Source organism: Lithobates pipiens, unplaced genomic scaffold (assembly GCF_037356315.1).
Source record: "Lithobates pipiens isolate NorthernLeopardFrog02 unplaced genomic scaffold, aLitPip1_a1.2 Scaffold_16, whole genome shotgun sequence".
Lineage (NCBI taxonomy): Eukaryota > Metazoa > Chordata > Amphibia > Anura > Ranidae > Lithobates > Lithobates pipiens.
Window position 1 is genome coordinate 615,138,485 of NW_027507748.1, and position 12,142 is coordinate 615,150,626.

At 41.2% G+C, this 12,142-nt stretch overlaps 1 protein-coding gene across 1 annotated transcript in view; it reads right to left on the reverse strand.

The window, feature by feature from the left end:
* FLT1 (fms related receptor tyrosine kinase 1) overlaps window positions 1–12,142 on the reverse strand; it is an 87,824-nt gene that overhangs the window by 32,923 nt on the left and 42,759 nt on the right. Inside the window, exons 4-8 of the mRNA XM_077484077.1 lie at window positions 7,660–7,784; window positions 5,068–5,233; window positions 4,841–4,977; window positions 2,506–2,680; window positions 2,178–2,295 (exon numbers count right to left, since the gene is read on the reverse strand). Coding sequence (XP_077340203.1) covers window positions 2,178–2,295; window positions 2,506–2,680; window positions 4,841–4,977; window positions 5,068–5,233; window positions 7,660–7,784 — 721 coding nt within the window. The remainder of the gene's footprint in view (window positions 1–2,177; window positions 2,296–2,505; window positions 2,681–4,840; window positions 4,978–5,067; window positions 5,234–7,659; window positions 7,785–12,142) is intronic.

Genomic DNA, 12,142 nt, shown 5'->3' on the forward strand with positions numbered 1-12,142 from the left:
TAGGCACTCTGAGAGTCTGTTCACACAGGGACAACTTTGAATCCGACTTGAAGTCGTCCCAAGTTGCCTCAAGTCACGCAACATGATTAAATCAATGTAAGTGAATGAGAGCCGTCTTAATGTACACTATTGAAGTCGCTCCGACTTCAGAAAAGGTTCCTGTACTACTTCAATCCGACATGTACTCATTGATTTCAATGGAAGTTGCCTCCAAGTCGGATCCCCTGTCTTAACTGAAGCAACTTTCCAGGAAGTAAAAATAGTTTTCTAGGCAAACCCCCCCCCCCCTCCCACAGAGCTGATTATTATGTGATTGGCCACTGGGAAAGTCCCCTGTCCTGGAGGCAACTTCAAGTTGCCTTGTAAGTTGCCTCAAGTTGTGCTGTGATTCATACTCAAGTCGTGTCCAAGTTGCCTCCCAAAGTCTCGCTGGAAGTCGTGTTGCCCCTGTGTGAATGGACTCTAACACAGGAGGTGTGTTACTGGCCAGACCACCATGTGAAAATAACGAGGGAAAAGCATAACCAAAGAAAATTTGAATTTCATTCATTGGGAAAAAAAAAATCATCCTTCTTTGATTTTACTCGTCACTGCCATCAAAGCTATTAGAAAAATTGAACAAAAACGTTCCAAAAACAAAGTCTACTGTTATATGGCCAGCTTAAGTTCTGTGTTCCCACAAAACTTCATGAGCTCCTCAGAACACCTCCCAAGCACATCCATCCAAAAAACAACAACTGATCTGGCATTTTATAAATGCCAGATCGTGCCATTCTCCCATCCCATCTCTAATAAACCACACTCTCTTGTCTCTAAAGTCATTGCTGGTACACATGCTGCATCACCACCTTAACCACTTGGGATCCGCGCTATTGCAAAATGACGGCAACAGCGCGGACCCACATTTCCGGGACTACGTCTATTGACGTGGTCCCGGTTACGAGCGGCCTGCGCGCCCCCTGAGGGGCGCGCGCGGCGCGCTCTGTGATCGGCGAGTCCGTGAGACTCGCGTGATCACCAATCCGTGTAAGGGGTCGATCCCGACCCCTTATCACGTGATCAGCTGTCAGCCAATGACAGCTGATCATGTGATAAAACGGAGCCGGTAATCGGCTAGTATTCCTCCTCGCGCTGACAGCGCGAGGAGAAAAAAAAAAAGCCGATCGCCGGCGGCCGTGTTCGGGACATCAGTCCCGATCACGGCCAGCAATTCAAACGGACACCTGCCCCCTGCCAGTGCCCACCTGCCACCCGCAGTGCCATCCTGAAATAAAGTAAGTGCCCCCCTGTCAGTGCCACCCAGCAGTGCCCATAGTGCCCACAGTGCCACCCAGCAGTGCCCACAGTGCCACCCAGCAGTGCCCACAGTGCCACCCACAGTGCCACCCAGCAGTGCCACCCACAGTGCCACCCAAAATCTGCCTCAAAGGTGCTGCACCCCAGTGCCGCCCATCAGTGCCCAGCAGTGCCGCCCATCAGTGCCCAGCAGTGCCACCTATCAGAGCCACCTATCAGTGCCACCTATCAGTGCCCATCAGTCCCATCTATCTGTGGTACCTATCAGTGCCCATCCGTGCCACCCATCCGTGCCACTTATCCGTGCCACCCATCCGTGCCATCTTATCTGTGCCCATCTTTGCCCATCAGTGCCGCCTTATCTGTGCCCATCGGTGCCGCCTTATCTGTGCCTATTAGTGCCGCCTTAACTATGCCTATCAGTGCCCACCAGTGCAGCCTATCAGTGCCCACCAATGCAGCCCATCAGTGCCCACCAATGCAGCCCATCAGTGCCCACCAATGCAGCCTATCAGTGCCGCCTAATCAGCGCACTTCAATGAAGGAGAAAAATGACCCGTTTGCAAAATTTTATAACAAACTATTAAAACATGATTTTTTTTTTTTGCATCCTTTTTTGTTTGTTTAGCAAAAAATAAAACTCCGAGCTGTAACTAAATACCACCAAAAGAAAGCTCTATTTGTGGGAAAAAAATGATAAAAATTTCATTTGGGTACAGTGTTGTATGACCGCGTAATTGTCACTCAAAGTGCATCAGCGCTGAAAGCTGAAAATTGGTCTGGGACTGAGGGGGGTTTAAGTGCCCAGTAAGCAAGTGGTTAAACATTTTTCCAGGATCGAAAGTTCCTAAAGAACCTAGATAATGGCACATAAGACTTACCATGTTATTTCCGGAGGAGGAAAAGCTCGCACTTTGACTGCAATACGAAAAGACTTCTGTCCCACTACAGCTTCTAATAAACCTGTCTTTACGGGTTTCACATTAATAAATGCTTCAGCTGAAAAGAAACAGATACATATAGATTAGGTTAAAGTTTTCCCAATAATTAAAATAAATATGTATATGTTTATGTGTGATAAATATACCCTCCAGATGGCAAAAATTCAGATTTTGCAAAGAGTTGCATTTTATACATATATAAAACTCTGGGGAAACTGTTGCAGACAGTATGAAATGGTCATTAGCTGGCGAATGTTATATGGCATACCAAAAACACGGACTGTAGTGTTAATAGATTTGGTTGTTGGTCCATTCTTTACAATACAGACGTATGTTCCCTGGTCAACTGTTTCTACATTCGGAATAACCATCATGCTGTGACTTATGGCTTGGGAATCGGAAAGGAATATCCGCCTCACAAAAGAAGCAAGTTTTCCATATTTCTGCAATGAAAGTATAGATATATAGATATTACCATGATGCAAATATCAACATCTGACATTTCTTATCCTGTGTATAGCAGCTATTGCAGGCCTTGACTGGTTGTCAACTGGGAACAATTGGGATCTGATGGCTTGTTAGGTAAATACGTCCATTTACCTTTCTTAATGTTTTTTTAGAATTACATTCTGTCAGGCCTTTTTTTTTTGGAGAGATCAAAGACAGAGCACCGACCCACAGCAACCAATCACGTTTTAGATTATTGCTGTTAACGATGATTTCTGACTACTTGCCATGTATTTTTGCACCTTTTCCTATACCATGACTCTTGTATTGCCATATTTAGCATGCTTATTCAGCAAGTCAAGTTATAAAAGCCAGTAACCCATAACCACCCATTAGAATAATTCTTTAAAGGGAAACTCCACTTTCATGGGGAAATAAAATAGCAAATAAATAAAAAATAATAATATAGCGCATATAATTGCAAAATTAATCGTATTGTAATTGAATGTTATTACAAATTAACTTTCCTTTTCAATCTGCAGCTCTCTAATTTTCTGAGAATGCATTGCAATATGGCTACCTGGGGTTGTTCTGTACACAGAGTGTATACTGGCCACTCCCCAGAAAAATAATTTCCTGCTTGTGTGATTGGCTCACCTCACTCATTTTCCCAGAAATCTGCACTAAGATACCGTCAGATTTTAAAGGCAGATTTCAGGCATCCCCTGCAACAAAAATTTCATTTTTGTAGAGATACTTTCAATAGAAACCCGTCTAAAGGGATGCAGGCCCAGCAGATTTCCTCATTAGTGCCCTGCTGCTGCACACCTGACAGTTAATTATGAAACCACTCCCATTAGACCCACTCAGTACAGAGGCACAGACAAACACACAGGGATTTCTTCAGAATAGAAAAAAGTAGGAATCTGCAACAACGTTTGATATACTCCTTGCAATGTACATAGATCACCCAGAGGGGAATGTTTTTTTCTTAACAAAAGTGGAGTTACACTTTAAGTGATCAGACTTAGTAAGCTAAAATCTGATTAATTGCATTTTTCACAAAAACGTTGTTGCTTTATTGAACAGGCCTGGGCATGCACTGAAGTGCTAGGCTGACGGACTAGAATGTGTTTACAATTTGCAATGACTTATTGAATTATTGAATATTTTAACTACCATTTACAGAATAATATTCAAAACTTAATGTGTGGTAAAATAATTGGGCTGCCTTAACACAACACGCATTAACACATGAAACGTGCGCACCTGCATCACAGCAGAGTAAAGGGGTCCAAATTGTGCCTAAAGCTAAAACGTTTGAACTTTTGGAAAGAGTAGCAAAGAGTTAGAACCCCTATAAACATTTTATTTGCTGTCGGTGTCTTGTTACATTAACAATGTACATACAGCACATTTGCATAGTTTAATGCTAGTTATGTTGTGGACTAGAATATACTGTATTATATGTATTTTGAAGCTAATAGCAGACAGCTTTTTCTAAAGAAACACATGACTAAATATACGACACAGTATTTTTACTGTTAAACCTTCCATTAAACAGTGGATGGAACAGGTCACTGTTGAGACATTAGATTAACTAAGCATGCTGCATACACTGCTATCGGTGGCATATTGTCTGCCAAGTATAGTTATACAGAGAGAAGGCTCAGTGGAATACTGTTTTTAGCAAGAGGTCTGTTCTACTGTTCTACTGATAATCCCCCACACGCACACACACAGACACACAAAATACAATTTACACTGCCAATGGAGTTTTATTAAGTCATGCGAATGTAATATAACACCACTCAAAACTGAAAGAATAGCCTTGAGTGGGTAACGGTGGAATGAATTATCTGCAGGTTCAAAAACTAGCTATAGACGTGAAACAGTGTGCAAATGATCTCCTTCAGCATCTATGTCCCCTAAGTGCCTGTGACATCTGACCTAGGTAGTTGGATATTAACGTTTGCCATTTGTCCAGGGTAGGCAGGGCCAGTACAAGACAGGGAAATAAGAAGTACAAATCTGGCCTGTCTGATTTAACCTTTAAAGTTTCAATTATCTACAGTATTTGGAACTTTGGAAAGAGGACTTGTGTCCTAGCTTTAGTGGTCCAACCATAGAGTGGCTAGTAAGAAGTAGAACCTTACCGAAGCAGGGTATGTCCATTGAATTTCAGCTCTAGTATTCAGCTCAGTAGTTGCAGTGCAGTTAATGGACAGAGCCTTGCCACGAAGCACTTTGATGGAACTTGGTACGCTAAGTTGAACATTGTGAATTGCAGTGTCTGCAAACAATAATTAACATGTTACTGGTATAAAAAAATGCAGAGAAAACCAGGTTACAACTCAACAGTAAAATGGTATAAGTTACTCACGTTGTTTCAATGTATAATAGATCCTTGTGTGGGTTTTTCCATTTACCTTAGCCTCACAACTCAAGATGCCAAAAACATTGGGGTATGGTTTTCGGATGATGAAGCCTTTTTTACTATCCCAGACAGCAGACTTGGCACCAGGTTGATACAGTACATTCCGACTGTCCTATAAATGAACGATAAAATTCGTAGAAATATTTTTTTTATATTCATCATGTAAACAATGTGTTACTAAATTTGGTCTGCCTGGCTAAAAAAGGACCTCTATGATTACTTTGAAAATGGCTAAAGCTCAGATCAATTGTATTGTCTAAGGGCATGGTTTAAAAAATGCAAACAACTAGTCTTTTGTAGTAGCTTGTAAAACAACTCACAGTTTAAAAATACCCACAAACCCAATGCAACTCCCATCTTGTAATAAAATAGCATCAAATAGGGTACATGGTAAATGTCATCCTCATTCTCTGAATCCCTTACAAAACAAAGTTAAACGTGTCTTGCCCGTGTTATGAATGGGACTCGGGCACCTGCTGTGATTCTCCCTATAAGATAGGAAGTCGTGAAGAGTGACGTGCTTTTATTCTTAGCCTAGGACGGTTTCCCATACAACTTGACAGTCCAGCAGACAGGCCATTCTAAAGATATTCCTGAGACTTCAGAAAACTCTGAAAGGTCTAAACTTCCTATACCTATAAATATACATGTTATTAAGTGGGAACCAAAACTGGTCTGTGTCTAATCTTAACAGTCATTAGGTTTTCCACGCAATAATGTCTTGTTTGTCACCAAAGCAATAACAAGTTCTATTTTTAGATATTTTGTGTAGTTATAAATAAAATGCTCTTTTAGAGCAAGGAATGCAATGGGGTTTTAAGCATTTCTACACAGGTGTGTCATATGGACCCAATAAGAATTAGTAATTGACTGTATATAGACATTTACCACTTTAATGGCAGTTGTAAGCAGAATGTTTATTGGGGTAATTCTAAAACAATGTATTTTAACTCTTCAAGTAGAACTATGGGAAAAAAATATATTGTTTCATTTTGGATAGAACAAGTGAGGGCTAGAACCCCTGTCAGATTTGTTTAATCAACTGTGTTCCATTTTGGAGATTTCCCTTTACTTCCTGTCTCATAGCCAAACAGGAAGTGAGAGGAAATCCCTGAAAATGAAGGGAATTCCCCATTGGAAGATTTCCCCCTCTATTACATTTCTGGGGACAACCCAAAATGTGGGATTTACTTTTACTTTAACCTAAGGCTACCTTCACACTGCGGCGCTTTACAGGCAATATAGCGCTAAAAATAGTGCCTGCAAAGCGCCTTTCCTGTCACTCCAGTGTGAAAGCCCAAGTGATTTCACACTGGAGCGGTGCGCTGGTAGGACACTAAAAAAAAGTCCTGCAAGCAGCATCTTTGAGGTGCTCCTAAAACACCCCTGCCTATTGAAATCAATGGGCAGCGCTGCCAAAGTGGCAGCAAAGCACTACTGCAGCAGAGCAGCTTTTAACCCTTTTTCGCCCGTTAGAGGGGGTTAAAAGCGCCCCGCTAGCAGCTGAAAAGCACCGCAAAAACAATGGTAAAGTGTCGTTAAAAATAGCGGCACTTTACTGTCGACGCCTGCCCCAGTGTGAAAGTGCCCTAAATGATAATGGTAAACAGGACAAATAGAGAGGGGGAATCTCTCTAATAGGGGCACAGACAGCAATAAAAACTGACAGGGGCTCTAATCCCTCTCCACTCTATTCAAAACTTTAAAAAAAGTTTTGCCTTTAGTTGTACTTTAACCACTTCCGGACCGCTCCAAATATATTTACTGTGGCAGGGCAGCCCAAGTAGGCAAAATCACGTACCTGGGCAGTTTAGGGGGCGCGTGCGGTATGCCTCCTCATTGAACACAGCGGGAAACAATCAGTAAGGTTGAAACCCATATTTTTATATATTTTAAAATTTTCGATAAACACATTTTTATTAATCAAATAAATATAACCTAACATGTTAACTGTGACATTAACTTGGGGTGTATGTGTATTGTGCACTGAATTGCACACTGAAGATTTTGATCATATGACCAATAGACATTTTGGGTGAACTGTCATAACATGCAGTTTGACTTGTAGGAAAAAATAAAAATAAAATTGCTTATCCAGAAGAAAACACTAATATATAAGTAGACTAAACCTAAGGCTTTTTTTTTCAAAAATTTTGGAGGAAAAAGTGAGTAATTTATTTTTGAAAAAATATAACTTGTCTAACAAATGTCAAATCAGCTTTTTGTTCACCGAGTTTCCCCCTATACAGGGAATAATAAATAGAGCCTCTAAGCTACTGAAGTGTGAAGAGCTGTTCCTGTCAAACATTCAATCAGGTGAAAGATTTATTTTTTAATTTGTCTGCACCTAATTAGATGTTGGACGAAGACAAAGCCTCACTTTATTTCACTTCACACTTTAGTAAATCAAACCTCTTGCATCTGAGGGAAGCAAAAAATACATTTCAGCACCTTGAATGGTGAACAGTGCACTATTTCTATTTATACAGACCATTATATCAAGTAAAAGATTCCAGAAGTATATATTTATTCTAGTACCTTTTTTAATGTGACTGTGATGTTGGGGGATGTAACCCGACAAGGGATAACTAACTTCTCTCCATCGTTTATGCCAATTACTTGCGGATCTGTCATTTTCATATCTACAAAAGCACTGTTTTGTTCTGCAAATAACAGGAAAATATTTAGAATATAAAAAAATTGGCAAACATTAAAAAACATAACAATCAGTAAACACAAAAAATAAATAAAAAATTGCGAAGGGGGATCAGTTAAATTCTTAGGATGCCAACAAGCACTCATACATAGCTTCCTCTCCGGCCTATTGTTACAACATTTATTGTTTTTTTCAAACATCTAAAAGTCTAAAAAATTAAATTAAACAAAATAAAAACTGTTTTGTTGCACTCAAGATGTGCATTGCAACAAGAAAAGAGGTGGGGAAATTGAGAAACTGGCCTTGAGTTGGGATGACTTCACCCACTGTTGAAATGATACAGTAACATGCTAAAGTCAACCAGTTCATTCCTCTACATGTCCTAAGAGAATGAAAGAATGTAACTACTCTCTGATTGGAGAATACAAGAACGTGAGGCACACACACCCACACAAAAGCAGAGCTGATTGGCGGAGGATATCAGCATATCTTATTCCTAGAACAAAGGAGGGAAATTGCCCTGTAATAAGAAAGAGGAAACTCCAACATAAGCTATTCTATTTTAGTGACAAGTTTGATTTTTTTTTTTTTTTATCAATTACAAAACCCCATCTTTTCTTTTAAGAACATCTTTCAAATAAGAGAATTGCTATAACTAATTACAGTATCTATACAGCAAGTTTGTCATGAGAGAAAATATGTAGGTTGCCATTGTTGACCTGCTTTCTGAAAAGGCTAGTTGAGTGGCCATTATTATTTTTGCATGAAAATTTGGCGTTTTATATTGTAGTCCTGCAATTCTTAGGAATAACTCTCTTAAATCTGTTCAAACCAGAGTCTAGCAGACACCCAGGGTATGATAAAGTTTGAAAAATGAAATCATAAATTATAATATAATAAATAACTATAAATAATTATACCAAATAATAATATAACAATAATAAAAAATTATTCAATAATGTAATCAAATCAAAAACACTGAAATTTGCTCAGTTGCAGAATTGTCACTGTCATTACTTTTCAATATTTGATGACGGATCTCCCCACAAATCGCTATCGCTCAATTCTGCGAGTGATTCCAATTTATTATCGCTGTTTTCTAGCTGTCTAAAATAATTTTTTATGTAAAGTGACAGTTTTGGTTGCAATGGACAATCTCCAGTTTCCAGGCATAAAGAACAGTTTTTATATTGTAAAACTGCATGCAGGACACTGGGCAGAACACTAGGGACAAAGGGGATGTGAAATAATTACATACAGCAATGTAATCTGTAAGAATACATTATAATGCATGTAATGTGTGTGTTTCACTTTTTGAATTTGGCACCGATCTCCGTCCCCGTGCGTCGCAATGCTCGCAGGGAACGGAGATCGGCTCCATGATAGATCCGGCGGAGGACGAGCCGCTCGTACAGCGGGGGGACATTGCTGGATCCAAGGGAGAAGGTAAGTAATCTCCTGCTGCATTCAGCAATGCCGTCCCGAGTCTGGCTCGGGGTTACCGCTTTTGGTACAAAACTTCCACCCCAAGCCAGACTCGGGAACACCGCCAGGGGGGTTAATTGAACAATCTGGGGTTAGAAGCCCATTGGTTTCTATGCAGAAGTGAGCCTGATTTTGCACTTTTCAGCTTTAGTAAATAAACCCCATTGTGTACTTAAAAGTGGGGTATGCCTGTATATATACATTGAAGGAATACATACATTAACACAAGGAATGTATTGCAGTGACATTGATCTTGAACACACTATTGCAATGCATCATAGTAGGTTGTGACAAAAATTGCGATGTCCAATTTTATGGATGTTTTTGGGTATCAGAAACCCACAGAGTTCAATGAGCTGGCTTAATGCAATGCATGTTAACACCTGACATAAGGCACATTAAGACAACACACAAATGTAAATAGGCCCTTAAAGTATTTATTCACTTCAGAGCCTGCCTCAATCGTCCATCCGGTAGTACCAATTGATGGATGAGGAGAACATACTGTAAAGGCTTTTTCTCCCTTTATTTTCATAGGAAGGTGAAATATTAAGGTATACCGTATATACTCGAGTATAGGCCGACCCGAATATAAGCCGAGGCCCCCAATTTACCCCCAAAAAAACTGGCAAACTTATTGACTCGTGTATAAGCCGAGGGTGAGACATGCCTGTCCATCCCTGTGTGTGTGTCCGTCCATCCCTGTGTGTCCGTCCATCCCTGTGTGTCCGTCCATCCCTGTGTGTCCGTCCATCCCTGTGTGTCCGTCCATCCATCCCTGTGTGTGTGTGTGTCCATCCATCCATCCATCCCTGTGTGTGTGTGTCTCCATCCATCCATCCATCCATCCCTGTGTGTGTGTGTCTCCATCCATCCATCCATCCATCCCTGTGTGTGTGTGTCTCCATCCATCCATCCATCCATCCCTGTGTGTGTCTCCATCCATCCGTGTGTGTGTGTGTGTGTGTGTGTGTGTGTATGTGTGTGTATGTGTGTGTATGTGTGTGTGTGTGTGTGTGTGTGTGTGTGTGTGTGTGTGTGTGTGTGTGTGTGTGTGTGTGTCCAGCCTACCTTTGTCCCGAGCCTCCTAATAACCAGCAATTTGTTTCATGGAGTTGGGCTTTAAAGGGACTACAGATCCCTATTTGGGATGATCCTACTTTCTTTATGGTGTTATGATGCCCTATAGGGTGAGCCATAGTGCCGGTGAAGAATAATGAATCTTTATGTACACAGGGTTATGGAAGGCATTCGAGGGCACAATAAACACATGTAATCAGGGATTGTTCTGGCCAGAATTATCTGCTGATAAGAGCAAGCAGCCGCATTCTGTAGGCATATGAATTATTAATGTTCCTCTGAAACTCTCTGGCTTGTTCTGAAAAGATCATTTCTTTGTGAGCAAAGGACTGAAAAACACACAGCACACAAGGAAGGGGGGATTTACCTTGCCTCCTTGCCTCCGTCCCGTGCCGTGCCTTGCCTTGCATCCGTCCCGTGTCGTGCCTTGCCTTGCCTTGCCCCCGTCCCGTCCCGTCCCGTGCCGTGCCGTGCCGTGCCTTGCCTTGCCTCCGTCCCGTGCCCTCTTCGTCGGCGGCCATTGTAAAATTCAAAAGCTGCGCCGCCGCCTTCGCCTGTGATAGGCGGAACACTGAATTTCCCAGCAGCCTGTGTTCCGCCTATCACAGACGTCGTATCATCCTCGTCCGTAGTACGAGGATGATACGATGTCCGTGATAGGCGGAACACAGGCTGCTGGGAAATTCAGTGTTCCGCCTATCACAGGCGAAGGCGGAGCCGGAGGCGCGGCTTTTGAATAGAATGGCCGCTGTCTGTCTGCTCGACACGCTGTTCGAGCGGGCAGACAGCGATGACTCGAGTATAAGCCGAGGGGGGCACTTTCAGCCTCAAAAAAGAGGCTGAAAATCTCGGCTTATACTCGAGTATATACGGTACGTCTTAAAAAAATATTCCAACATGTTGGGCAACTCTTTATGCTCATAACAATTGCTTCCTATTTTCTACCCCTTGAATTGGACCTGTAGATGGTCCATGTATAAAACCTTCAGCTAATAAATTTGGTAGTCCGAAAAGTCAAGATAGGTGCTTGAGTATTTGACAAGCAGCTATTCCAGTGATTGAAGAGTAATGGGTCACTTTATAAGTATCATAGACCTGATAGGTTCACAGTTTATGGCTTAATTTATTGGCTCTGAATGTATTCTTTAAAGGAAATCCAGCTCAGAAATAAAAGGAAATATGTATTATGAAACTCGACCATAGCAACCTTTTCATAATACTCTAATTCATCCTATTTTTGGGATGTTGAAGGACTTGTATAATGTAATAGGGAAACAGGGCTGTTGTTTTCCAGGACTAGTGGATGTGTGAAGAGGTCATTAGTTCTCTACTTTTAATCATTTGTAGAGCTGATTACTGCCCCTCCCCAAGGGACATATTCATTCATGTCAAGGGATTAACATAACAATTCCAAACTTTGCTAGTGCTGTACAGCAATTTCCTGTATTCTATCACAGATAACACTACAAGGTGCTCAACAAGCTGCCCTGCAGACATCATGTCACCATTCGCTGCAGCCAGTTCTTTTATGGACTTTAAACACTTAACTCTATGCTTACATCTTTATGGGTAAGTTCTTCAAAGTCTAATTGAACTTTCAGTTTAAATAAGCTTAATACATTTCAGAAGCATAAAAAAAAAAGTATGCAAATTTGTCCAGCTTGTTTTTCTTAGAAAGCTGCCACAGCCTGAGTATAAAGCCTGTCCCTTGCCAGCATTCTGTAGAATGGGACTCTTGCTCTCTGTGTGGAAGCAGTGTTCTCTTTGCAGAGGTCTAAAATGTTTCCTGCTTAATTAGAA